This window comes from Eumetopias jubatus, unplaced genomic scaffold, assembly GCF_037043125.1.
Source record: "Eumetopias jubatus isolate StellerSeaLion01/CBP00866 unplaced genomic scaffold, mEumJub1_p1.0 scaffold_6, whole genome shotgun sequence".
NCBI classification, from domain to species: Eukaryota; Metazoa; Chordata; class Mammalia; order Carnivora; family Otariidae; genus Eumetopias; species Eumetopias jubatus.
The window spans coordinates 108,281,804-108,309,457 of NW_028274812.1; the positions used below are offsets into that span (position 1 = coordinate 108,281,804).

General features: G+C 53.6%; 1 protein-coding gene across 1 annotated transcript in view; it reads left to right on the forward strand.

The window, feature by feature from the left end:
* The window catches only part of CUNH6orf132 (chromosome unknown C6orf132 homolog), a 31,571-nt gene extending 6,152 nt beyond the window's left edge, over positions 1 to 25,419 (forward strand). The window contains exons 2-5 of the mRNA XM_028097527.1: positions 5,092 to 5,198; positions 18,982 to 19,057; positions 21,611 to 24,650; positions 25,302 to 25,419. Coding sequence (XP_027953328.1) covers positions 5,092 to 5,198; positions 18,982 to 19,057; positions 21,611 to 24,650; positions 25,302 to 25,419 — 3,341 coding nt within the window. The remainder of the gene's footprint in view (positions 1 to 5,091; positions 5,199 to 18,981; positions 19,058 to 21,610; positions 24,651 to 25,301) is intronic.
* Positions 25,420 to 27,654: the final 2,235 nt, after the last annotated feature.

The following is a 27,654-nucleotide window of genomic DNA, read 5'->3' on the forward strand; positions in this document are numbered from 1 at the left end:
AAATTATCTGCTGGGCGCTGTGCTCACCTGTTATACACTGTGTCTCTCACTCAGCCTCACCCAGCTCCCCCAGTCAGGATCATCGCCCACAGTTACAAAGATGAGGAACAGCCTCCGAGAGACCTAGAAACATGTCCAAGGCCCCACAGTGAATAGAACTGGAACCAGGCTCAGCGGGGCGCTGAACCCGCAGTCTGGGCCCCGCACCATCCTGCCTCCCCTCCCAGCTGGGGAGCTGTGGCCTGCCTGGGTGTCTCCTGGCCTTGCTTTGGCCTCCTCAGAGCCCACGCAGCCTCAGCCTCAACGTGAACACCCCTCAAGCCAACAGCAGGGTGGGGTTCTCCCCTGAAAGGAGGCCGTGGAGGAGGGAGCTGCCATCCCCGGGGTGAGGTCTGAGAAGATGCCTTCCTGCTGAAACACATGTGGCCACCAAGAGTTATTTTTGAACCAGGTTTCTGGATATTAGATGGCATTTATGTGAGCTCAGATCCTTGAGGAAGTGTGAATGAGAAGCTGCCTTTGTTTCCTGTCAATCTGTGAGAGACAAATGTAACCAAACGCAAAGGGATCCTGCACAGAATCCTGTCAGAAAGAGAATTTCATTTGGGGGGAAGCTGGGATTGTTTTAATGATCAGGTTTGGGTACGTGGAGGCAGATCTGAATTTCCTCCTCCATTATCACTGTGCTTGTTTGAGATGAGTTTGCCGGGCAGAGAGGCTTGTTTGTATCTTGACAGGGCTGTGGCCCACCTGGGGCTGGGGCTGTGCTCAGACCCCACTCCCTGGGCCTCCCAAGGCTTCCTGGCTGCTGGAATTGCCCCCCGAAGATGCCCCCTTTCTCTGGAAGCTTCTGGGTCCATGGTGGCTCTCTCCACTTCCCTGCCTTCTGAATCCCGCTGGGATGTTCCTCAGGTGTCCCTCTGGGCCATGTGGCAAGCTCAAGACCTCCGAGATCCCCAAGGACTCTTCCAGTGGGCAAGGGACCGAGTAAAAAGACAGGCACAGAGGGAGTTTCTAGGTTTCAGAGTGGATAAGACACTAGGACAGCATCTTTTCTTACTGAGCATTCTCATCGTGTACTCAGAGGGCAAACTGTCCAGGCTCCTCTTTGTCACTCCCTCCACCTCCTCACTTCCCCTTCTGTCCTCAAGAGGTGGCCTGGCCCTCCTTTATCTCATCAATTGAGGAGGGGGCTGCTTCTCAGGAAGGCCCATTCTAGCATCCTTAAGACTGTGATTGGAACCGAGTTCATTTACTTCCATGGGAAAATCCCCAAGTTGGACTCTATTGTCTTTCTGTTTAGTTTGGACCTTGATCTTGAGGCTTAGAAAGCCCCAGCCCTGACCTTGAACCTGTGGAGGACCCAGCTCATGGTGGTGGCCCCTCTTGCGTCGCCTGCTGTTGTGCCTTTACCAGTCAGGAACTGAGCCCAGGGATGTCTGGGTGGCTCAGTTTGTTAAGCATCTGCCTTCAGCTCAGGTCATGATCCCAGCGTCCTGGGATTAAGCCCTACATCGGGGGCTCCTTGCTCAGCGGGGAGCCTGTTTCTCCTTCTCCCTCTGCCACTCCCCCTGCTCGTGCTCTCTCTGTCGAATAAATAAATAAAATATTTAAAAAAAAAAAAAACTGAGCCCAGGCATGAGGGGCCCAGGGAAAGTCTGGCAGGTTCTAGCCACACATTTTTTTGTGTTTTGGTTTTTCCTTTTTTTTTTTTAAAGATTTTATTTATTTATTTGACAGAGAGAGACACAGCAAGAAAGGGAACACAAGCAGAGGGAGTGGGAGAGGGAGAAGCAGACTCCCCACTGAGCAGGGAGCCCAATGCGGGGCTCAGTCCCAGGACCCTGGGATCATGACCTGAGCCCAAGGCAGACGTTCAATGACTGAGCCACCCAGGCGCCCGTTTTGTTTTTTTTTTTAAAGCAACATACATTTATTATCTGAAGTTCTGTCGGTCAGGAGTCTGACACAAGTCTCATGGGGCTAACATTAACGCGTCCGTAAGACTCTGTTCCCTCCTGGAGGTTGTAGAGGAGAGTCTGTTTTCTTTCTCCAGCTTCTAAAGGCCACCTGCATTCCTTGGCTCATGGCCCCTGCCATCTTCAGAGCCAGCGGTGGCCACTGGAGCCTTTCTCACAACACACTCCAACTCTGTCACCACACTTCCTGCCCTGACCCCCAGGCACACTTCTTAGAACTGGGGAACCAAACTGGATTTCCAAGAAACACCCTCGTGGGGAGGAACCACCGGGGCCTTCCACCCCTGCCTCAGGCACAGCCTCTCGCCTCTGATGGGTTTCCCAGAGATCGACTGTATTTTTAGAAAGGGTTCCCCTGCTGGGGCGCCTGGGTGGCTCAGTCGTTAAGCATCTGCCTTTGGCTCAGGTCATGATCCCAGGGTCCTGGGATCAAGCCCCACATCGGGCTCCCTGCTCAGCGGGAAGCCTGCTTCTCCCTCTCCCACTCCCCCTGCTTGTGTTCCCTCTCTCGCTGTGTCTCTCTCTGTCAAATAAATAAATAAAATCTTTTTTTAAAAAGGGGGGTTTCCCCTGCTGAAAACAACCACAAACCAAGACAACAGTGCCTCCCAGTCAGGGCTGAGTCATGGAATCTGTGAGGTAGTTAGAACCATGGAATCTGTGAGGTGGTTAGAGCCCTTGCACCTGTGTGGGGGTCAGATTCAGCTCTGCCCCAGCCTGAGCGTGCCCCCGGGCAAGCTTCACCTCCCACCCCTCCCCAGAGCTGCTCCAGGGCCACAGCCAAGACTCTCTTACCCCCAAATAGCCTCCCCCCCACCCCTCGCAGCCCGTTCTCCCATCCACACCATGTATGTGGCGGGATTAGGATTCCCTACTCTGGAAGCAGGGCAGGTAATGGTTCAGAGATCAGCCCTGCAGCAGAAACCCCAGCTTCACCACTTACTCTGAGGCTTTGGGCAAGTTCTTAGACCTCTCTGTGCCCCTATTTCCTCATCAGTAAAATGGGGATGAGGACTGTCCCAGTTGCATGGAACTGTTTTAAAAATTAAGTGAATGAATAATGTGCAAGATGCCTAGAACAGTGCCTGGTCCATTAAAATTGCTCAATAAGTTTTACCTATTATTATATTATTACTACTATTTACAGTGATCCCCTTGCCAGGGTGCTCCCTTCCAGAGTTTCTAGGCACACAGCAATGTCATGACAATTCAGCTGTAGAAAGGAGTCTTCATAGACCCCAACACTAGCGCAGAGATGAGATGATTAGAGAAGAGGTCAGCCTGGGAGCCTGCCTTTCTTGCTATCTCTGTGTTAACCCCACCCCACTCCCAGTCCTAGGAAGGGCCCAGCAGCCATATTCACGCACGTCCGATTTAGACCTTTGGTGTCCACACAGCACTATCTAGGGAATGTCCCAGGAGATCCTGGTGTCAACAGGCAAACTCTTAGAAGCCAGAGAGAATCAGGTGGACCTTAGGGGTAACCGTCATCGGTTTTCCCGTTATCTCTACTTTAGTGGTTTCTGATTGGGCCAGATCTGCACTCTTATGCTTCCCCTCTCCTCCCCCACCTGCCCCCTGGCATCTTGATCTCCAGGCTCAGGTGTGGAGCCTCGTAGGGACTGGGCAACCATGTCTTCCTGGAGGGCGCTGGGCAGCCCACTGCTGGGAACTGGAGTTACTAGGGACTGTGGCGCACACAGAAAACTTGTCATTTTGGCCCCTTTTCAGAGGTGGAAAATCGGGAATGTCCCAGCTGCTCTCTGCCTTTGGGGCAGCACACAAAGGGCTCTACGTCCAGTTGCTGTGACGTTCTCAAGAGCCTTTATGGCGCATTCAAAACCCAGATTCTCACATAGAGCGGTAGCTGTGGCTGTAGGTGTGGGAATTTGGGGTGAATGTATTCTGATCTCAGGACTTCCCTGACAAGCCCAGTCTCTCTTGAATAAATCTTTTGGCTTTCTTGCAATTTGCTCCTGGAGTCAGGTGCAAAGGGAAAAGTAATCATGATTTGTTCAATGTTCCAGTTACAGGATTCTGGTTCATTGGGATTTTGACCTTTCTTCTCTTTCCCCTTTGGCTAGAGAGGAGCAAAAAGTCCCTCTTGCCCTGTTAAATGGGTGAAAGCCCTTGCTCATGACCAACATAGGAGGTCCACAGTGACCCTTGCTTCTAGGAGGTGACAGTGTGAACCTGGGACAGACTATGAAACCCTATCAATGAGCATTAAGGGTCATGAGGAAGACTGGTTGAGGAAGTGTGAATGGCTTCTCACACCCTCCCCACTACTGTAGAAACAGCCTAGAACACAGACCCAGTAACTAGAGGAAGAGAAAGATCTTTGTATCATCTTCCTACAGTGGAAGGGACCACATTTGTTGAGCACTTACTAAGTGTAGGCCACACTAACTCATAACAGTCCTATAAGGTCAGCACTAACATGACTCCCATTGTACAGATAGGAAAACCAAGGCCCAGAGAAGTTACACAACACTGCCAGTAAGGAGCCGAGCTGAGATTTGTACTAGGTACAGGGATCCTTCTGTCCCACTCCTGCTCTGCCCTCAAGGGTGCAATGCATGGAGCCATGCTCACAGCCATTGCTGGTTTTGGGGATTAAGGATATCTTGAGTTAGAAGAGTCCAGAAGGTGGGTGCTGGGCCACTGGGAGCAGCAGGTGACCTCATCTGCTCTGCTTGTTCCAGACTAGAAATTCAAACACTTGAGAAAAAAAGCCACCTTGCGTTCCTCCCTCGCTCAGAGATAAGCTTTAGTTGGGGCACTGGCCACACTCTCAGGGCCCCTAAAGGAGGGACGACTTGTCGAAGTGTAGACCCAGGAGCTGTACAGGGGGTCAGGAGGAACATGCTTCTGGGGCAAGCTGAGGCCCCAAGAAACAGCCCCCTGGAGTCCCTCCCAACCCCACTGCAGTGGGTCCTGTGAGCACCCACGCCATTGACAGGATCTTGTTGTGTAAGAGGCGCTGAGCTGAGTCAGATGGGCCAACCACAGGGCCTGGCTCTCCTCCCTCAGAACTGCAGGGTAGATTAACTCAGTCATCCCACATGCCCTTGACCTCCAGTTCATGGTCTCCTGCACTTGTCTCCTCCAGGTGGCATCTATTATGGAGACAATCGGTTTGACTCTGTGAGTGAGTCAGGAACAGCCACGCTGAAAGCTCGGCCAAGAGTCCGGCCCCTACTGACCTTCCTTCCGCTGGTGAGTATGGTTCTGGGCTGGGGTCTGTGGGTCTGCTCTGGATGGACTACCTCGGCTGCCAGAGGAGGCAGCCCCTCCTGCCCTAGCCTGAGTGGACATCAGCCTCACCCCCTGTTCATTCCCTTCCTTCCTGATGCCAACCCAGGGTGGCTCCTGGGCGGAGGCGTGGCTGAGACTCATGGCAGGAAGGCTGAAATTAGGGGTGTCTGAAACCCGAGGAGAGGTTATGGGGAACTTGTGTGCAGTTAGCACAGCGATGGGTACCTCTAGCTAAGCAGGATTCACGTCCATGTTCCGCAAGCATGGACCACAGCCTGCTCTGTGCCAGGCCTTGCATTGGATGCGGGCACGCAGAGATGATTGAGCCAGCATTGCTGCTCTCAGGGGAGGACATGAGTGAGTAAACAGACTGTTGGAACATAGCTCAGAGCACCGGCAGCCAATCCAGGGTGGCCAGGAGGGCTTCCTGGAAGAGGGTAACACCTGAGCTGTCTCAAAGGACAAATAGCAGTGACCCCTGGGAGAAGGGCATTTGGGACAGGATTGTTCATGGGTCTGAAGCTGCAGGAAACCAAAAACTCCCTTCTGGAGCCATAGTTGGGCTTTTGTTTTTTGGGGAGGGAGAAAGACTCAAAATACCTGCTCTCTGACGGGTTCTATTGGCTGAGACGAGTTCCTGGGTTTTCTGGGACAGTGTAGACTAGGGCTGTCCAATAGAAATACAATGCAAGCCTTGTATGTCATTTTAAATTTTCTAGTAGCTACAATGAAAGTGAATAGAAATAGGCAGGATTAATTTTAATAATATATGTTACTTAATTCAATATATTTGAAAGATTATCATTTCAACATTAAATCGATGTTAAAAAATACTACTGAGATGTTTTACATTCAGATTAGAAATTCAGATTAGAAAGTCCAGAAATGGAATTTTTCATGCTAAGTCTTTGAAATCTGATGCACTGTACTTATACATACATCCCTGACGAGTGACATTTCACCGTGGCCAGTGGCTACTGGACTGCACAGCCCGGGTCTAGAGCCTAAATTCTAGGTTCAGTCCTGCCTGTCAGGCCTGGCTCCTGGTTGGAACAATATTATGACTGGTGTCCATGAGGATTTGTGCCACCCAGACTGAAGAGGGATCTGGTCTCTAGCGCTGCCTGGCACAACCACTTCTGTCCCTGTCGCCTGAGTTTTTGTGGTTTATCCAGCCTCACCAACCAGACCCTGAGATTCTAGATGGGAGACACTGAGTCTTATATTCTCCTGGCTGCATCCCCAAGGCCCGTAGGTGGAGGGCTGAGCACACAGACCTCTGGGAATTGCAACTTTAATTTGTTTTCTGCTTATAAAAGCAACTTGTGGTGGCTCAGTCAGTTAAGCATCTGACTCTTGATTTTGGCTCAGGTCAGGATCTCAGGGTCATGGGATCAAGCCCCATGTCAGACTCTGTGCTGGGCATGAAGCCTGCTTAAGATTCTCTCTTTCCCTCTGCCCCTCCCCTCTGCCTTTATACACACACTCTCTCTCAAAAAAATAAAAATAAATAAATAAAAGCAACTTGTGGAAATTATAGGCAAATATAGAAAGTACGACACCACCAACAAAAAGGTATAAAGCAAAAGAGTCAGCCCCTAACTTTGTTTCCAGAGATGCATAAAAGTGTTACAGGGGTCATTGCCCCCATAAATGCAGGTGAAATAATTCTGAGATTTTTCTATTGCTGAAGGTGAATTAGATTCTGTCCCCTCATCTGGGCCCAGGGCTGACCCACCCATACCTGTTCTGGTTGTTAAAATATTGAAATAAAGGGATGTTGCCCCTGGAGTGGCGCCAGCCCCTAAAGGGGTAGTAAATGGTGGTGCGGCTGAGTTTGTTCTGATTGGCCGAAATCCTCTACCCGACCCACCCACTTGGGTCCCTGCAGTAATTAGGGCCTGTCCCAGCCTTTCTGCCCTATCCCTTCTGGTTTGGGCAGAGCACAGGCAGGCGAGGCAGAAGGCTGCGGGGTGGGGGTGGGGGTGGGGGTCGGCAGAGGGTTGGAGGAACATACTGGAGTGGGCTTGGCTGGCTGATCCGGCCTGGAGATCCAAGACTGCCTTCTGGGGGCCAGTCCTCCAGGCAAGCCTCTGAGCCAGTCAGGAGATGGGGGCTTTGCCCCAGCAAATCCACCTTGCAGCTTGCAAGGTCCCATAAGGTGGCCTGGCCTTGGGATCGTGGCTTACACATACGGAGCCCTTACTGTGTGTCGGGCACCATTCCAAGTGCCTCCAGTATGTTAACAGAGTCAACAGAGCCACCGTATCAGGAAGGTGCTGTTGTTAATTCCCATTTTGCAGATGGAGAAATTGGAGCACAGGATGGGAAAATAACTTGCTTAAGGTCACACAGCTCCTAAGTGGCAGAGCTGGGACTTGGAGCCCCACAGCCAGGCTCCAGGGTCCAAGTTCTATTCAGGCCATCCTATGCTCCCTTCCACCCACAATCTAGAAGCTTTTTTCTTCTCTTCCAGCACCAGTTTGCAGAACCACCTGCATCTCTCTTGTCAGCCTCTCTGAACCCCTGTCCAATAGCTGAGGCCTGCTGGACACCAGGGTCTCTTGCCTCTTTGGGGTTATAGACCCCTTTGAGACCTTGATGAGGCTATGGGTCACGTGTATGCAATTTTGCTTACAGTTTCAGTGGAGGCCCCTCTCAGACCCCCAGAAGCCCACCTATGATGCACCTTTAGATCAGGAACCCTTGGCCTGATGGCTTGTATCCTGGGGACATCCCTGTGCTCCCGATTCAGGTCACAGGATACACAGCAGCCCCAACATCCTTCATCACCTGCTCCTGGGTTGAGGGGAATCCAGCTCCTCTCTAGGCTCCGGGCCAGGTCCTTTGCTTTCTTCCAGCTGGGGCCAGAGGCTGGGAGAATGAGAAGCAGGAGGGCAGAAGCTCCGTGTGGGTGTGCGTCCACGCGTGGATACACGCTCGCACGCAGCACGCCCCGCGGCCCCACCAAGTTAAGGTGGGTGGGGAGCTGGGCCGGCGCCCAAGCCCTGCCTGACACTGTCCTGGCCGGGCAGGCCCCGCCCCTCCCTGTCCTCCCTTCCCATACTCAGAGTGCTCCTCCCAGGCCAGGCTTCCCTGGGGCAGGGGAGACACAAGGCAGCCGTGCCCGAGAAACCAGGTGACAGGCCCGGCGAGGGCCCATGCTCTTCCTCGAGCTTTGCGTGCACCTGAGCCACCTTCTGAACGCACCCTCAGCCCTTCACGTGGGCCTGCAAAGGGATGGGCGCAGGAGGGGAGGGCCTGAGGGGGAGGGCAAGGCAAGGGCAAATGCTTCGGACTGCTTCCTGGAGCCTCCTCACTCGATTTGACGGAGAAGGGCAGAGAACCAAGAACTCGTTTCTCAGGCAGCTGGGGCCAGGGATGAAAAGTACGTCCGGATCCCTCTGTGACTGGGACGGGACCCAAGTGATCCTCAAGGAGCTGGCACCAGTCTGGGCGCTGCGGGTGGCTGAGGGCCAAGCCCTTCCTCTCCCTGGGCCCCTGGCTCCTCACCCATCTGTGGGGGTTACGCCAGATGGTCCTTCAGGGTCTCCCCAGCTGTGACTTTCTATGTTAAATTACTCCTAATGGAGAGGCAGGAGCCCCCCCCCCAAGAAGCCAAGCCCCTCACAACACCCAGATCACTGCTCGAGCTCTGTTTCCTGCTGCTACAAAGGGCAGTGTCCCAGCCACCCTCCCTCCTGCTTCCTGCTCAGTTTAGACTGAGCTCAGAGGAACTGGATCAGAATCACCGAACTTCAGAACTGGGGAGGACCCTGACGCTCATTAGAATGAGAAAACCCAGGCCTGGGGAGGGGAGGGTCCATGTTACCCCGCTCAATAGAGGCAGAGATGGGACAAGAGCCCGGGTTTCCTCCCAATCCAGTCCAGTCCACACCACTGGGGGCCTGGGCTGAGTGGAGGAAGGATCCTTTCTCTCCACTTACTGCTACCCCTGAGGGGAGGCCGCGCCCAGGGCTCAAGCCAGAGCTTGCCCAAGCTTTCCAGAGCTGAGCTGATCGAACAGCTAGTAGTGGGAAGCTTGTACTTCTCTCTGGGGCTCCCTCTTGCCCTCCTCTGGTCTGAATCAAACCACATCCAGGGTGACGCATGTGAGGAATTAACAATTAAATGCCAATGTGGCAAATATAGGGAAACTGGCTGGACAGGTCCCTAGGGGTGCCCCAAGCGGTGAGAGCTCCCTGGGTCACCCCACCCTATGAGTCAGGCAGGCCTGGCTGTGCCTGGGGAGGTGTCAGGCTGGGCCGGGGGCAGGAAGCTCCATCTACTCTGGATCCCTCCCCCTATTCCTCTGTGCCTGGAAGCTCGAAGTTAGCCGAATTTCTGCTTTCCACTCAACTCCCTTTCAGCTCATCTCTGAACTCAAGGTCCACGCCCCCTTTGGGGTTGGGGTTTGAGCTCCTTAGGATGAACCAAGCAGGGCAATCATTGTTGGTTCTTGACTGATTCATGTGGCTGACATTAGCTGGAAGGGTTGCGGGGTGAGGGAGCACTGTGTGTTTGTGTGGGGGTGGGTGGCAGAGGCCTGTAACAAGATGGCATACACGAGGAGCCTCCAATCCCCATGGTAGCCCACTGCCTCCTCTACCCACCTGGCTCCTTCCCTCACAGTGAGGGCCTCACCCTGAACGTCTACACCCTCATGCTACCCACAAATAGCAGCCCCTTGGCCACACTATGGGCTCAGGGATATGCAGACCCCCAGCTTGGGCTGCACTCAGGAGGACTAACTGGGGAAGAACCTCTAGAAGTGGACTCAGGGCCACTGAAGCAGGGGATTCTAGGGGCCTTGGTGCCTAGAGCAAGGTCAAGAAGGGGGTGGTATGGGCTCTAAGGGCATGTCCCCTTGATCCCATAGACTCTTCGCCCCGTAGGGAACCAGAGCAAGGCCCTCATGGCACAGAGCCAGGGGCAGGGCCCTGCGTTCAAGAGCAGTTTGGGATAGCAGGTAGGTTCAGAGGAAGAGGGCCTCATTAGTGGAGATTCTTCTCTGACCCCCAGGAGGGGGTTTGAGCTGTGACAAAGGGTAGAGGCCAGGGTGGAAGAAGAAATCAAGGTCTTTTATAAAATGTTCACTGACTCTCCACTTCAGAGAAGCTGCTCTGTGGAGAACACACAGTTGCTTTTCTGGACCCTGTACCTCCTGCCCCTGGACAGCACCCGCTACCTCACATTGCTCTTCAAAGCCAAGCAACACCTAGCTGGGTGTCACCCAGCTCGGGACTTTGGAAGGGTTTCCTTGTGGCTCTCACTCTGGGGTTCCATCCCTCTGCTCCCCCAGCCTACAGTGGTTTCCCCCAATCATGGCCAACTCTAAATCTGACTTAGGGTCATTTCCTTTACCCCCTGCAGCTCCACACCCATCCTGAGGTGCCCCAGCCAAGCTCCAGGAGCAATCTGGTGAGGAGGCTTGCATTCCACAATGTGTGGCTAAGACTCAGAGTTGGCCCACACCCAGGGTCAACCATGTGTTGCCCATTGGCCCAGCCCCTGGTGACCCAGCCTTGGGGTTTGGCTGGACTTTGAGGAATCCCAGGCATGAGGATGTGTGTGTCGAAGGCAAGAGGAGGCCAAGAGGGTAGGGCTGGAGCCGCCCGTGGAGTGAGTCCCGACCCCTGAGCGCTTGGTAGGACTCTGACCCTCTAAAACTTTAAGGGAAAGATAACCTACCCTCAAATAGTGAGTGTTTTCCACCCTTCCTCCTTCTCCTCAACTCTGAAGTGTTGTAGTCAAAGGGCAGGGATTTCCGGTGACCTAACTCTGACCATAGGGAAGGCTCGGTCTCTTCAGCTTCAACCAGAGACAACAAGTGAGAGGCTGTACCATGGACAAGTTCTTGGGAGACTTGGAGACACTGCTAACCACTGTGCTGTGTGAGGGCCTGAGGAAGGAAAGCCCGGGGGAAAATGCCCTTTCTGGAGTGCTAACTCTGCTGGATCTCTTTAGGTATGTGGTGGACTCCAGCATCCTCACAAACCTAAGGGAGGTGAGATCATCCCCATTTTACAAATGAGAAAACTGAGCCTCAGAAGGCAAGACAAGGGCACACTTCTTGAGCACTGACCATGTGTCAGGTATGGTCTCTGATTCCTTTGAGACAATGGAGTTAAATGAAGACCACCAGTCTGGTTTGTCTGACTCCAAAGTTCATGTTATATTGTTTGTTTTGTTTTGCTAAGTAGGCCCAACGTGGGGCTTCAGCTCATGACCCTGAGATCAAGAGTCTCACGCTCTACCAACTGAGCCAGCCAAGAGCCCCAAGTTCATTTTTTAAAAGAATAACTATTGTTTTGGGTTTTTTTTTTTCAATTATGAAAGACACAGACGTCCGTTGTTAAGAACTGAGAACTAGAGACACGTATAAGGTAGAAAATAAATATAAATAGTCTTGGAATTGCTTCCACCCCCATCCTCCCCAGCGACTAATCATTGCTGGGTAACTTTCCGGTATACCAGCCTGTGATGGTTTGTAAAAAGCTGTTTAGACTGAGCCAGGGAGCTGGGAGTGAGGTGATCAATGATGTTAGCTTCTAGGCGTTGTCCTGGTTTGGGGACAGGGAGGGGCTGAGACCCACTTTCAGGTGGAGGGCCCCACCCGACAGGGCCGGGTCTGGACTCTGCCCCAGGCGTCCATGCTCTGAGGCCGCTGAGCAGGGAGGGGCGTGGTCAGACCGGGAGGGGCGCGGTCATGGCCAGCCGCCCGTGGAGGGGGGGGGCGGGGCGGTGCTCAGACGCTCGTTTGCCTGTTCTCGGTTTCTGCGCACGGGGTGGTGTGGCCCGCTGTGGACGTGGGCTGCCATCCTCTAAGGGCCACACACCCCTCTCCCCTGAGTCTGTTTGAGGCGCATGCCAGCCCCTGTGGGCAGCGCCCCGGGGCATGGGGCTCTGTCATTTTCTCAGCGCAACGACCGTCCAGCTCCTGGACTGACTGCGACAGTCAGAGCCCTTTGTCTGAGGTCAGCAGTGACCTCAAGCCCAAGCCCGCCCTCTTGGCCTCACCCTGTGGCTGCTGGGAAAGCAGCTTCAGGAACTTCTCCTTCATCCCACTTGCCTCTTCCCCTCCCGGGAGACACAGAATGATCCCGAGGATCTGCAGGCGATGGCGGACTTCTGTCCTAACCCCCTGTCATGGAGGCTTGGCCCCGAGTGCCCAGGCCACCGCACAAGGCACAGGGTGAGCGGAGTCACTGGCAGGACACCTTATGGGCCTGGACTCACAGAGCACCATGGTTGAAGTGATCCTTGGCAAGCGGTTACAGAAGAGGCAGGGAGGCCCAGAGAGACAAGTGACTTTGCTCTGAGTTCATTGGTGGTAGGGCTGGCTGCAGAACACAGACAGGCTTTCCACCTCTCCTGTATTCTTTCTTCCCCTCATTCACTCCTCCAGGAGTTTACTCACTTAACAAACTTGTTGCGTTTTCCATTCTGTGCCAAGCATGAACAAAGAATTAGCTGACACCTGACCCAGAAAGAGGCTGGGCTGGGGCAGCAGAGATGACACTCATCTATGATAGGTTCCATCTGTGCTCGAGGAGAAGCATGAGGGCAGGCTCCGAAGTTCCAATTTTGACCCTGCCACTTACTAGCTGTGTGACCTCGAGCAATGTTCCTCGCCTCTCCGTGCCTCAGAGTCCTCTTCTATAAAATACAAACAACCTGCCTCTAAGGGTTACTTGAGGACTCACTAGGTTGCTACATGTCAAGTACTCACAATGGTGCCTATAGGCACATAGTAGGCACCTAATAAATGTCAGCTGTGGTAACAATGCACACAGGGTGAGGAACACATGGGGTAGAGAAATTAACTCGGGCTGGAGTTGCCAAGGAGGGCTCATGGACCAGGGGCATTTACTCTGGGATTTAAAGGATAACTAGGAGTTTCCCAGGCAAAGAAGAGCATCCCAGGCAGAGTCAGAGCAAGAGCAAGGCTGTGGAGACCCGAGAAGGATCAGGAATGAATCCCAAGCAGCTGCAGTGGTTCTGAACAGGTGGAGGAGGGAGGTGTGGCTGAATCACCTAGGGGCTTTTTCAAGCTATTCACCCACCCACAGAACCTCCAAATAGCCTCTTCAGAGTGTGGTGTCTCTGGCTTACTGAGGATCCCTGCTGCAGGGAGCCCACTTGCTCATGACTGAGTCAGGTCCCCATGGACACTGGAGTGGGAAAAAGATGAGAACCTCTAGTTGGAGCCCCGGGTTTGTGGAGAAGGTAGGGAGAAGATGGCAGGAGCTGCAGAGCGGACAGCTTGTGAAAGTTCTCGAATGCCATGTGAAGGTGCTTCAGTTTCATCCTCTGGACCAGTGGAAGGTTTCTGAGCAGGGAAGTGACCTGCTTTGAGATGCATTTCAGAAAGACCATCCTGGCATCTGGTTTAAAGAATGGAGTGAGGCAGAGGCCAGGCAAGTATCTGGAGACAATGATGGTAGTCCATCTATCTGTCTGTCTGGGTAAGAGACAGTGAAGACTGAAGAAGGGGCGAACTGGAGGGGTGGCGAGAAGAGAGGGACCTAGGAAATGCCTGGCAGAACCGGGTGACAAGTTGGGTGTGCGCATGATGACCAGGTGCCTGGAAAGACAGGGATATATAACTAGTTGTAGATCCTTGGGCAAGTCACCTAACCTCTCGATGCCTCAGTGTCCTTTTCTGTAAAAGTCAGGTAGAAACAACAGCACCAATCTCATCAGGTTGTTGTGGAAAGTAAATGAGTTAAGAGACAGAAAACAGAAAGAGCACGGGATAAAGAGTAAGTGCTAGGAAATCAGCAACTGCCATTATTACTGCTGAGCCTGGGAGTGCTGGAGACGGCGGGAGAAAGATGGTGTGAGGTGCTGACATCCAACAGATGGAAAGCTCTGAGGCTCTCTCAGCACCTTCTCTTTCCATGGTCTTATCTTTTGTTTTAACCATTTTTTTTTAATTGTAAGATACATATAACATAAAAGTAACCATTGCAACCATTTTAAAACGTATAGTTCAGGGCGCCTGGGTGGCTCAGTTGGTTAAGCGACTGCCTTCGGCTCAGGTCTGATCCTGGAGTCCCGGGATCGAGTCCTGCATCGGGCTCCCTGCTCAGCGGGGAGTCTGCTTCTCCCTCTGACCCTCTTCCCTCTCATGCTCTCTATCTCTCATTCTCTCTCTCAAATAAATAAATAAAATCTTTAAAAAAAAATAAAATAAAAATAAATAAAATGTATAGTTCAGTGGCATTAAGTAACTTTTTCTTTCAACCAATCCTAATGTGCAGAAAAGTTACAGGAATAGTACAAAGAACTCTCTAGAGCCTTCACCCACATTCAGCACATTTGCTTTACTTGCTCCCTCCATCCTTGATATATATACAATATTTCTTCCTGAACCATTGAGACATTGTGTCCTTATACTCCTAAATACCTCACTGTGTGTAACCTAAGAACAGAGACATTTTCTGCACAATTACCAAATTCAGGAATTTAATATTAATATGATACTTTTATCTAATGCATGTTTATATTGTTATTGCCAATTGCCCCTTTAATGTTCTTCATGGCACACATCCCAGGATTGAGTTCAGGATCACACATTGCATTTAGGGGTCATGTTCAAGCCCTCTTCTTAAGGAGGCTTTTCCTCTGTTCTTTGAGGCTCAAGGAGGCAGGTCAGGGAATTCAGCACTCATGGAGGTGGATGCTGTCTACACTGGTGCATTTGCCCACTGAAACATGGCGCCATCCCAGCCAGCAGCCTGGGTCTCCCTGATGAGTGAAGGGAGTTCACCTTCTGGGTCTGTTTTTCTAGGACTAAGGTGAAAATGAGTGTCTTTGCCTTGCCTGGAGACAAAGCAGTGGAGGGGATGGCTAAGTGAGCCGCTGGGACTGTGTGGGCGTGAACAGAGGAGAATACAGCAGCTCAAGCAGAGCAGTGAGGTGGTGGTCATGTGCTGGGCCCCCCATCTCTGTGGGGAGAACCTGAGAAGCCTGACCTCTGCCTGCACTGTTGCTCCAAGACCACTCATGAGACAGACTTCCATCCTGTGGTCTGGGGAGTCTACTGTGTTTCCAGAGTTCTTGAAGTTCCAAGGATGGGATGGGCAGTAGGACCGGCGGCCCATAAAATCTGTCCATCTTCCTCTTTCACGCACAATTATACTGGAGCATCACGGGTGACCCAGAAGATGCTTCTAGGATTCCAGGCAGCTAAGCTTTGATTGTTCACAATTTTTTCCCCTTTGTAGGAGAGAGGATTGGAAGACATCAGCCTTCAGCTAACACTGGTTTCCTGGGTTAGGGATATTATTTCATTTTATCCTCATAATGCAAAGTAGGAAATATTATCTCTGTTTTGTAAGTGAAGAAAATGGGTGATTTGTAGAAAAGGTGAATCGCAGGGTCTAGGTTTGCACCCTGACTCTGTGAAGGGACTTGAGATAATGTAGGTAAAGCTCTTAGTGTTGGCACACAGTAGGTATGTAAGTAATGGTTTATTTTCTTATTTTTTATTTTAAAGATTTTATTTGAGAGAGAATGAGAGAGAGAGCATGAGAGGGGGGAGGGTCATAGGGCAAAGCAGACTCCCCGCTGAGCAGGGAACCTGATGCGGGACTCGATCCCGGGACCCCAGGATCATGACCTGAGCCGAAGGCAGTCGCTTAACCAACTGAGCCACCCAGGCGCCCTAAGTGATGGTTTAAAATCACTGCTACCACTGCTCATCCAAGGTCACACCCCTGGCAAAATTCAGAGCACGAATGGAATCCAAGACTTTTTATGCTGAGTCCCCGTGTCTTTTTATTTTCCAATTATGTTCAAAAGAGTAAACAGAAGTCTCAGCCGTGGGTGGCTTTTGAAGATCTGGTCTCCACCTCATCAAAATCTACCTCATCAAAAGAGGGTGCATACTTGATGAAGGTTTATTAGACAGTCAGGTGTGTGTGTGTGTGTGTGTGTGTGTGGCATCTCAGAATGTCTTGGGAGACACTCCTCGGATTGGCTGGCCCCTGGGCCTCCCCTTGGCCCAGATCACTGGGTTTGAGAGCTGTGAAGAATGGGTATGTGTTGGCCGTGTGAATTAAGTAGAGGCAGGAAAAAATTACTGAGAGGCAGGAGAAAGATGATGCCTCATGGCTATTCCAGAGTCAGAATTTTTTGAGAATGAGAAGATGAGTGGTTTGTTGCCCCCAAATGGCCAAAGAGTAATTCCGACATTGCCCTTGGAAACCCAGAGTCTCACGGATATTTTCGAAATGCCTGTCTTGAATCCCCCGTCTTATATGTGAACTCATGAGGCCATTAAGCCCAGAGAGTTAGCACCATTAGCCCATCAGTGAGTAACAACACAGTTTACCGTGTGTCCAGCTTTGGGGGATTCACATAGGGCATAGTCCCTGGGCTCCAGGGTCAACCACATCTCATTGGAGGAACGAGGGGAATATCAAGCGAGCAAACAAAAATCTTCCTTTGAGGGGCTTTGCTATGGGTTGCTCTGAAGAGCATCACGTCAGGGGCACCTGGGCGGCTCACTCAGTCAAGTGTCTGCCTTCAGCTCAGGTCATGGTCCCAGGGTCCTAGGATTGAGCCCCGCATTGGGCTCCCTGCTCGGCGGGGAGCCTGCTTCTCCCTCTCCCTCTGCCTGCCGCTCTGCCTACTTGTACTCTCTCTCTGTCTCTCTGTCAAATAAATAAATAAAATCTTAAAAAAAAAAAGCGTCAGGTCAGTGAGGGCTCCTGCTAATAATGTTTATTGGGCTCACACTCAACGGGCATTCACCACACCCTAGCAGTAAAGTGCTTTTTGTGTACTGTGTCATTTATCCTCATGACTGCCCTAGAATAGGTAAATTCTGTTTTTATCACCACCTCATAGGCAGGGAAGCTGAGACACAGAGAGCTTAAGCAACCAGCACAGTCCTACAACTAGGAGGTGGCGGATCTGGAATTCAAATCCAGGCAGTCTGGCTCCAAAGACAGTGCCCTTAGCCCCTTCACCTCTGCTGTCCTCCTGGAGGGGCTCAGCTAATCCTTGAAGGATGAGAGATTTCAGAGAAGCAAAATACCGAGAAACGTGAGCACCACAGACCCAGGGGTGGTAGTACTGGTTGTGTGACTACAGACAATTTACCAAATATTTCTGAGCCTCAGTGTCCTCATCTGGTAAATGGGGATAACATCTTCATAGAGTGGTGTGATGGAGATCATGTGTTTAGAGCATAGAGCAAGGGGTATTATTGTTAGAAATAGAAGGTGGGAAGAGGGGCACAGCCTGACCAACACGCAGCCTCAGGGATGAATATGAACTCCATGTATGGGTTGGAAGGATAGTGGAAAGAGGGGTGGTCAAGCTAGAATGCGGGATGGGTCTATCAGGTTGAGTGGGAAATAAAAGCTGGCTGGGATGTATGAGGCCAGAGTGTTGAGGACCTTGAAAGCTACCATAAAATGTACCACAGCACTTCAAAACACAGGTATGTGGACTTTGCTGATGTATGGAAATGTGTATTTGGTAAAAAAAATAGGATGCAAAATAGTATGTACAAACCAACAGCTGTGTAAACACATTATGGTTTGTGTAGCACCTGCAGTGCTACAGATATTCCAGTTCACCACTTTTAATTTATTTATTTCTCTGTAAATACCTAATGAAAACCAAGAGCGAACAGGAGGTCAGGCTGAAGAATTTGGCTTTTAACTTGTGGACATGCACGGGGGAGCAAGCCACTTTTGTTGTTTTATTTTAATTGAGATATAATTCATAGGCAGTCGACTCTCATTATTTGCAGATTTTGTATTTGCAGATTCACCTACTCGCTGAAATTTATTTGTAACCCCCAAAGCAATACTCCAGACACTTTGGACATGTGCAGAGCTGTGAAAAATTTGAGTCGCCCGATGCACACGGTCCCAGCTGAGATCAAACAAGACACTTTGCCTTCTTGCTTCAGTTCTCAAACTGTAAATAAGTGTTCTTTGCTCTTTAGTGCCATGGTTTTTTTTAAATTTCTTTGTTTTTTGTTGGTGATTTCACTGTTTAAAATGGCCCCCAAGCATAGCGCTGATGTGCTAACATCCCTAAGTGCAAGAAGGCTGTGATGTGCCTTACAGAAAAAAACTACGTATGTTAGATAAGCTTTGTTCAGGCTTGAGATATAGGGCTGTTGGCCATGAGTTCAATGTCAGCGTGTCAAGAATATATTAAATAAGGTGTCTTTAAACAGAAACACACATAAAATAAAGTTCTGTATTGACCAGTTGATGAAAATGCTTTGACTGAAGTTTGCAGGAACCTAATCTTGTACTTTCCTTGGTGTATTGATTCCACATTTTCTAATTCAGTGTTCGAAGCAACTTTACAGACCATAACTACTGCAAATAACAAGACTCGCCTGTACATAAAATTCACCCTTTGAAGGATTTATTTATTTATTTGAGCGGGGAGGGGCAGAGGGACAGGGAGAAAGAGAACCCCAGGCAGGCTCCATGCCCAGCCTGGAGCCCAACAGAGGGCTTGATCCCAAGACCCTGAGATCATGACCTGAGCCAAAATCAAGAGTCGGACACTCAACCTACTAAGCCACCCAGGCACCCCAAAATTCACCCTTTTAAATTAGCCCTTTTGTATTTTAGTATATTCATAAGGTTATACAAACCCTCACCATCACTGCTGATTTTTGAGCAGTAAACTGACCTCCTAGAGCAGCAATCTAAGAATTGTCTGTCTTTCCCTGTTCCCTGCTCTCTCTGCCCTCTTTCAGAATGCCCAGGAGAACCATGGACTGGCTGTGCCCACCCCCTCTGTGCCAGGAGACTTTGCGAACAAAGAAGAGACAGGTAAAAGGGCCCTGGGCTTGGGGCTTGTCCATCTTTCTTTCCTCCTTTGGCCCAAGCATCCAGCCCACTGCCGCAGCTGGTGATAAAGCGGGAGTCCCCGGGCCTTTTGGCTACTGGCTGCAGTGGGTGGGAGTTGAAGAGAGTCAAGGCTGGCTAAGGCCCACTTCCAGTGGGGGAAGGATGGTGAGGGCCAAGGCCAGAGCAGGGACAAGGGCAGCATGAAGCAGTGGAAAGAACCCTGGAGTCAGACAGACCTGGCTTTCAGTCCCAGCTCCCCTACAGATTAGCTTTGCTCCCTTGGGCAAATCACTTAACCCCTGGCACCTCTGTATCTGCAAATGAGCCGGGGCCAACACAGTTCCAGTTCTGGGGGAGTAAATGAAATACGGGATGGGACGTTAGTCACTTCTTGTCATACTCGTGCTCAAAAGGTGCCAGTGACTTCCTGTGTCACTCATAGCAAAGGCTCTTGCCAGGACTCTCAGAATCTGGCCTCACCTGGGCTCACATCCTGCTTTCTCTCCCTGTCTCACACTGCCCCGGCCATCCCGGTAACCTTGTTGCCCTTCAATACCAGGCACATTTCCACCCCAGGGTCTTTGCGTTGCTGTTCGCCCTGACTCAGCTGCTCTTGCCCTATATGTAGGTACAGCTCCCTCCCTTACTCCCTCTTTGCTCAACTGTCACCTTCTCAGCGATTTCTCTAACCACCCTATTCAGATCGTACCCCCAGCACCCCTCCTGGCTGTTTTCCACATATTACTCATCAGCTAATGTGGTACTAGTTTACGGATGTACTATGTTCGTTGTTTGTCTCATTGTCTGCTCAAAACATAAGCTCCAGGAGGGCCAGCATTTTGACTATTTTTGTTTCGTTTTCACTGCTGTATTACAGCTCCTAACACTTGGGTGCTTTTTTCTTTTTAAAGATATTTTATTTATTTGAGAGAGAGAGAGAGAAAGCATGAGAGTGAGCACAAGCAGGGGGAGTGGGAGAGGGAGAGGAAGAAGCGGGCTCCCCGCTGAGCAAGGAGCCCGATGTGGAGCTTGATCCCAGGACCCCGGGATCATGACCTGAGCCGAAGGCAGACACTTAACGACTGAGCCACCCAGACGCCCCAACACCTGGGTGCTTAATGAATATTAGTTTTTTCTTCTCCCCCCCCCCCCCCAGTATGTTTTTTGTCTTGAAGTCAGACAGCTGGGAGGAGCCTTCAGAGCTCACATTCCCCGGGTTTGTTATGCTCTGTGCTAGAAACTAAGAGGCAGGGAAGCAGAGGACGGGTGCCCCTAAGAGAGAAATAACAGGGCATCCTGGCGGTCTGCAGACTCTGCAGAGTGGGGGGACTGGGGTCCAGGTCCAAGAAGGGAGGGGTGTGAGCTGCCGGGGCCAGAGGTGCTCAGCGTCTCTTAGTGCCCGGGTGTTCAGGTCACCTTCTTTCTACACACCCCGCCCCCATTCCATCCCTCAGTCCAGCATCTGTTCCAGAAGCTCTCTGCGAGGTGGAAGGCTGGGTTCTTGGTAGATTCCGGGGCTTTGGAAAGCAGGAGCTGCTCGTGCATCCTGCTCCCTCCTATGGGTCTTTCACCTGAACTTCCTACTGAGAAGTTCTCCAGGCCCCTGGCCCTGATCCCCAACTTCCTGTTCTTCTCCCAATTTTTGCTGTCTCACAGTCTGAAAGGTTATGTGCAGTTGGTAACAATCAAAGGGGTCACCGATCCTTAAGTGCCTACTATGGGCCTAGCACCATGATCAGCCCTTTATGTGTCTTTATGTGAATTCTCTCACGAATCCTGACAACAGCTTTATGTGGTAAGCACTGGCGTTATGCCCACTTTATAGATGATGAAACAGAGGCTCAGCAAGGTTAACTAGTGTGTCCGAGGTCACACATCTGAGTAAGTGGTAGAGCTGGGATTTGAACCCTGGCTTTCCTGGCTTTGTATCAGCCGAGGCCCCCATGAGAAACAGATGGCAACTCAAAGGGGCTAACCAAAGCGTTTAGTAAAGGGATGACGTGACATACAGGGGTGTGAGCAGGGTTTGGGGACTGAAGTGGATGTGGTGCCCCAGAGGCCAAAGGAGCAGTGGGGAGCTACTCCTAGCTCTGAGCTGTCGGACAGGGGCTAACCTGACAGAAAAGCAGCCCTTGCTGACTGTGGCCCGTCAAGAAGGGAGCCGAGGGTTCAATGCCTTGGCCTCTCTGCCCCCACCCTCTGATCTGCCAGCAGCGTCCATCGGCTCAACCCACCTGTAGCCAGAGGATAAGGGAGTCCCCGCACATAGCAGGGCATAGAGGAGTGAAGCAGACAGAGGATATTCAGTCCGGGCTCCAGTGGCTGTGCCCAGGATAAGCAGGGGCCCCTCCCTAGAAAGGAGAGGCTCACTCCCAGGACAGCTCAGGAGACTGGAGACATTGCTGCTCCCTCACCTGATGTTCAGGAGGAAAGGCATGAAACTGGCCAGTTACTCTCTTGGGTGCCGCCCCGAAGAGATGGGCAAGGCTGGTTGGCTTCATTGTCCCCCTTTTCTTTGCTTCTCCCTTCTTTCAGGTACCAGCTCACTAGTCAACGGCAGCCTCCGACTGTACAGCTCTGTGGGTGACCTGAGGCCTGGGCACTATGGGCAGGACCCACTCATCCCCCCACCGCCCCCAGGCCCGGCCCCAGGGCCACCCCTGGACACTTCACAACCTCGAGAGGAGTCCCCACCGCCTCCACCTTCCATGGCGCCCCCACCGCCTCCCCTGCTGCTGGAACCCCCACCCCCACCCAGCACAGCCCCACCTCCACCCCCAGTACTGGGGGCCCCAGCCCCTGTCTCCACCCTTTCCTCCCCATCGACGCCCACCCCTCCTGACTTCATTCCTCCTGCCCCACCCTTGGCCTCTCTAGCCCCACCCCAACCCCCTCTGCCAGCCCCAGCACCCCCAGCATTTCCTCATACAACAGGGACTCGCCTCTTTCCCCCTGGGGGTGTCACCAAGTGGAAATCGGAGGTAGCTCTGAATGGCAGGCAGCCAGAGGCCCCCAGAACCAGCCCCCCCCAGAGCCCAGCTGAGCCAAAGGGGAGTCTTCTGGGCCCTAAGCCAGAACCCCACCTCACTTTCCCACGCTCATTCAAGGTGCCTCCCCCAACCCCAGTCAGGACTTCATCCATCCCAGTTCAGGAAGCACAGGGGACTCCTCTAGAGGAAGAAGAGGCCACCAAGAAAGCCCCCAATCGACTCCCACTGCCTCCCAGCTTCCACATCCGCCCCGCGTCCCAGGTCTACCCGGACAGGGCCCCTGAGCCAGACCACCCAGGGGAGCTCAGGGCTGCAGCACCAGCCAGCCCCACACTGGGCCAGTCCCAGTCCCGGACTAAAGAACATGCTGAGACGCCACCGCCAGCCCCTCCCCTGGCCCCTCCCGCACCCCCGCAACCCCCCCCAGCACCGCCCCTCCCCCCAGCTGCCCCTCCTTTACCTTCTGCTGAGAAAGTAGCTCCTCCACCTTCGGTGTTTGCAAAAAGCCGCAAATCCAGCTCCCCTGCTCCCAAACCCAAACCGACCCCCCCCAGCCCAGAGGACACAGCCTCTTCAGAACCTGTGGACTGGAGGGATCCCAGCCAGATGGAAAAGCTGCGGAGTGAGCTGGCAGCCTATCTCTGTGGCTCCAGGAGGGACGACAGATTCCTCAGTCACAGGGCAGGCTCAGCAGTGGCCTCTGAGGAAAAGGAGGGCAAGAAGGGCCCCAGCCTGCCAGAGAAAGAGGCTCCTCCAAGCTTGCCAGAGCAGGAGACCCTTCCAAGCGTTCCTGAGAAGAGTCCCTGCAGCCTGCCCAACAAGGGGACTGCCACCAGCCTGACCCTCCCTCCTGTGGACTACATCCCCCAAGATGCCCCAACTCCCAGTGTCCGGCAGATCCGCAGTGAGCTGGAGGCCCGGTTCTCCTCATCAGCAGAGAAGGAAGCCAAGCCCAGCGTAGGGTCTCTGCCTCCCAAACCTCGGCTAGAAGGGGGAAGAATCTTTGAAAACAGGGGGGATAATGGCAACTTCTCTAAGCCTGTGGCCAAGAATCTGCCCCCTCTATCCACCACCCCTCTGCCAACCACACCACTTCAGTCCAAGGCCGTGCCTGGGCCAGCCACACCACCCAAGGCCACTCCTGGGCCAGCCCTACCACCCAAGCCTGCGCCTGCGCCTGGGCCAGCCACACCACCTAATGCTGTGCCCGGGCCCGCCATACCATCTGCAGCCATAACTGCGCCCACCACATCATCCCAGCTGATAGAGAAGAACCCAGTCCCAGCTGGGCAGTGGGAGAAGCCCAAACCTCAAGAACTTACAGTGCCCCGCCAGGTAGAGGCAGAAGGGCGCCCCACAGAGCCCAGTAAGCCGCCTACCCCAGGAGCCGTCTCAGCTCCAGCCCTCCCACCAAAGAGATCTCCTGGCGGAGAAGAGGTGACATTTCTCTACAAGCTCTGTCGCAGCCAGAAAAGCCCCAGCCAAGAGGTTGCTGCTGGGACGGCACCGCGGGCCACAGGTTCAGCCGTAGGGTCAGGGGAACCTGCGGAGGTGAAGGAGCCCCAGGGGCAGCCGGCCAAGCCCCCCACCTCAGCCCAGCCTGCCGATGAACTCCTCAGGCATCCGGTGACTGGGGAGGTGGTGCAGCCAGGCTCCCCGATGGCCCTGCTCCTTGCAGCCAGGCAGAGAGCCCAGAAGGGGAGGCCAGGAGGGCTGGCCCTGGGCCGGTCCTCCCTGCCAGGGACCTTCCGTGGCCACAGCAGCCAGCCCCAAGCAGGCTCTGACAGCATCTTCCACAACGAGGGCCGGCCCAACTCCTTCACTGTGGTCCCCAAGTTACCCAAGGAGGCCGAGAAGGACGCCCAGCTGGCCTCGTCGGCACAGCCCACCGTACCCAGTCAGTGGAAGCCCCAGCCCCGCGGAGACCCGGAGGGCACGGAGCCAAGCCTCAGGCACAACGGGACAAAGGCGGAGCCCCAGGTCCCTCCGGCCTGGGAAGGGCCGGCATCCTCCAACCTCCCCCGGGGCCGCCTGTTGCCCAAATCCTTCTCGTCCCCTCCTTCTCCTTCCTGCAAGAGGGATGACGACGATGACGAGGAGGGGGAGTTCCACTTTGAGCTCATCCCGCCGCCGCCAGAGTTCAGCAACGACCCTGAGCCCCCCGCCCCGACCCTCCAATATCTGGGGCGCCGGGGATCCCCTCCCCGGAACAACTTCCCAGACTTGGGGCAGCCCTCGGCGCCTCGCGGCTTCTCGCACTTTCCGGCCGGCGCGCTCCACGCGGGGGCCGGGGGCCTGGAGCGCTTCTCGGGCGGGGGCCGCTCCCTCATCAAGAAGCGCCTGTACGTCGGGGAGCCCCACCGCAGCCCCGGGCAGCCCCGCGGCGCCACCGGCCGCAGCCTGAGCTCCCCCAACTGCTTCGGGCCGCCGCCCGGAGGCCCGGAAATGCGGCGCGTCAACTCGGCGGGCCGCGCGCTCCGCGGAGGCCTGCACGCGCGGAGGCTGTCCATGGAGGGCGCCGCCCGCGGGGAGGCCAAGTTCAAGGCGCCCAGCGGCGACTGTGGCTTCGCCCCCACGGCCGGCAGGTGAGCTGGGGGCGGGGCGAGGAACGCAGCCCGGGGTGGGAAGCCAAGGTGAGTGGAGGCCCTGCCCTCGGGGCCCCAGAGGAACCCACCAGGCCGTGGCCACCAGTCCGGGCACGTTGGGTTTTCTCTCCTCTGGCTCTCTGGGCAGAGAAAGGGACGCGAGGCGCGCTTAACCTGGAAGAGCGCTGTGGGCGGTTGCCTGACCTGCTAACTTATTTCCCACCCTCTCCCTTGTTCTCTCTTTCCCTACCAGCTCCCCCTCTTCTACCTCCTCTTTCCCACTCTGTAGAGACTCAGAGCTGCAGGCTAAGAGTGGTGTGGTGGGGAGACCTGAGTGGCCCTTGTGTGCCTATGGGGATTGCCCAGCGACACAGAGAAGGATCCAGACCCAGGCTAGAAGTGAAGAGTTCCAAACAGAAGGGTATTAGGCGCTATCCTGAGGCCCGCCAAGCCTAGCTGGGAGGAGGAGCCCTGTGTCTGGAATCAGTACTGGTCCACCCAGGTCCCACCCTGTCCACCGGGGCTTGTGTGGGCAGATACCACAGCGCTGAGCTACACATCTTTTACTCTTGTGCCCTGAGGGAGATGGGAGGGCTGTTGGTTAACTAGCTGCAAATATTAACCTCCCTCTCTCCTGCTCCCCCATCCCAGGTCTCCCCACAGCACCCCCCACCATGGAAGCCCCATCAACACATTCACCGTGAGGCCTGGGACCCGCCATCCCATCTCCTATGCCTACTCGGGGAACCACCGGAAAGCCCCGTCCTGAACCCCGGGTGTTCTCAGCTCTACTCCAAGGCGTCAGATCTGGGCACTTGTTTTTGTGGGGGTGGGAGGGATGCGGCAGGTGTTGGGTGTCCTGGCTTAAACATGGAAGAGTCTTTGTTACCCAAACACAGACAGATGACGAGTGAGAAGTGGCGGAAAGATCAAGAGTGGGCTTCTGTTTCCCAAAGCACTGGGGTGGCTGTGGGCGAGGGGAGGGGGAAATAGGGAGGAGAAGAGGAGCCTTTAAGGGCCTGGAGCCTGAGCCTCCCCTATCTACTGTTTGCTTTAGCAAGACTTACCTAAAGCAGTTTTACAAGCATGGCCTACTGAGCAGGTTCTAAAAGCAAGGGGCGGGGTGCTAACTCTGAGTCCGTCTCCATGGCTGTGATCGGCTCTCTGGTGCTCCCAAAGGCCTGAGGCCCAGCTCCATCTGGGTAGGGGTGCAGGGAACTACAGGTTGATCTCTTTAGCTTCCACCAATCCACCATTTGCCACCCTAAGGGTACCTAGCATAGAAGGCACATTGAGGTGGGACCAAGGACATAGGCATGGACAACATGTGGAGAAAGTGCTGGAACAGAGTTCTTTGCATCAGCCAAAGGTGGGGATAGGGAGGGTTGATGGTTCGGTCGCCCCGGCCCTGGCCCTGAGCTACCTCAGCTGCCGGGAAACCTAGGGAGAGAAGGCTTGGCAAGTATGGGGTGGGAGACAGAGGGTAAAGTCATGTTTTCCTAGCCAGACCCAGGCAGCCATGACTTGGGGGATTGGGCCCGAGGAGCCAGAAGGCCTGGGGGCTTGACACCAAAGGCCTAATACAGCCAGAACACATTTGGGATTTGGTGGGGGCATCCTACCCAAACACCCTTCCCAATCCCAACACTTCAGGTCCCCAGTATTATGGAGCCTTTAGAATGCATAGTGAAGATGCTAGAAGATGCAGAATGGGAGGTAGCAGAGATGGGCACTGGGATCTGAGAGGTGTTTGCTGCTGACGGGGACTGCGCTTGGGAAGGGTCTAGAGTGATAGGACTGGGCCAGTTCCGAGCAGGGGAGACCTATCGGTAGGGCCCTTTGCCTGAGCAGTGTGAGCTTATGCCTGTTGGCCAGTGAATTAGACCCCCATCCACTTTCAAAAGAAGTTCTGATTTGGATGACATGTGTTCCCCACACATGTCAGGAAACAGTCTTCCTCGTCCCCTCCCCAGGCCGGATTCCGAGGACCAGGCCAAGGCAGGCTGCCTTGGTAGGAGGAAGGGCAGGGAGGGGCCCACCGCAGGAGCAGGCCTGCAGGGGCAGCCAGAAAGCAGTGCCCTTTGGGGGCAAGATGTTGGACCTTTATGGCTTGAGGTAACCAGCCGGGTACCAGGTTGTGGGGACAGCAGGTGAGCCACTTCAGGGAAGGAGAGTGCCGGCACCCTGCTGGGGCAGGATCTGGTTACCTGTGTTCAAGAAGCGAACCCCACCCCAACACCAGCACTGGCCCTATATATATGTATGTATTTTCCCTGTACAATGTTTTATAAAAGACTTCACTAATTTATCTGCTGTGTCAGGTTTGAGGAGTGGGGCGTGGGCTCCCAGCTGTATATTGCTCTGGAGGGAGGGGAAGGGCTGGCTGTCACTTGGCTTGGGAAATAAACAGGCCAGTTTGGACTGGCCTCAGCTCTGTGGCTGTGGATTGATGACTCGAAGCTACTTCAGTGTGATGAGAGGTTGGAAGAGCTCCGCCGGGGAAGGCTGAGCACAGGGTGGCAGCTGAACCGGGGAGCCATTTTGCCGGGCCCACACTTTCTCTTCTGACCCTTAGGCTCTCTCGTTCTTGAAATCCTTCAAGGGGAAGAAGCAGAGCTAAAGTCTGGTGATAACAAACTGCATCCTTAAGCGAGTCTCTTTGACTCTCCGAACCTCAGTTTCTTCTTCTGTGTGATGGGCATGATAATAATGCCTCCCTGGGGCTGCTGTGAAGATCAGAGACAGTCAGGTGCTCATTAACAAGTATTTGAGGGACTACTGGCGGTGGGCACTGTGCTTAGCATGGATATATGTGGCTCCTGCTCATGGCAAGTCCGGTGGAGGAGAGAGGCGATAAAAACACCCAGAAACATCACACATTATAATAAGTGGTGGGAAGGAAAGGCACAGGAAGTGTGAGAATAACTGGCCAGTGGGGGAGAGAAGTGGATTTACCTTCACCAGGCGGTCAGGGCGGGCCTCTTGAAGGGGTGACATTTATGCC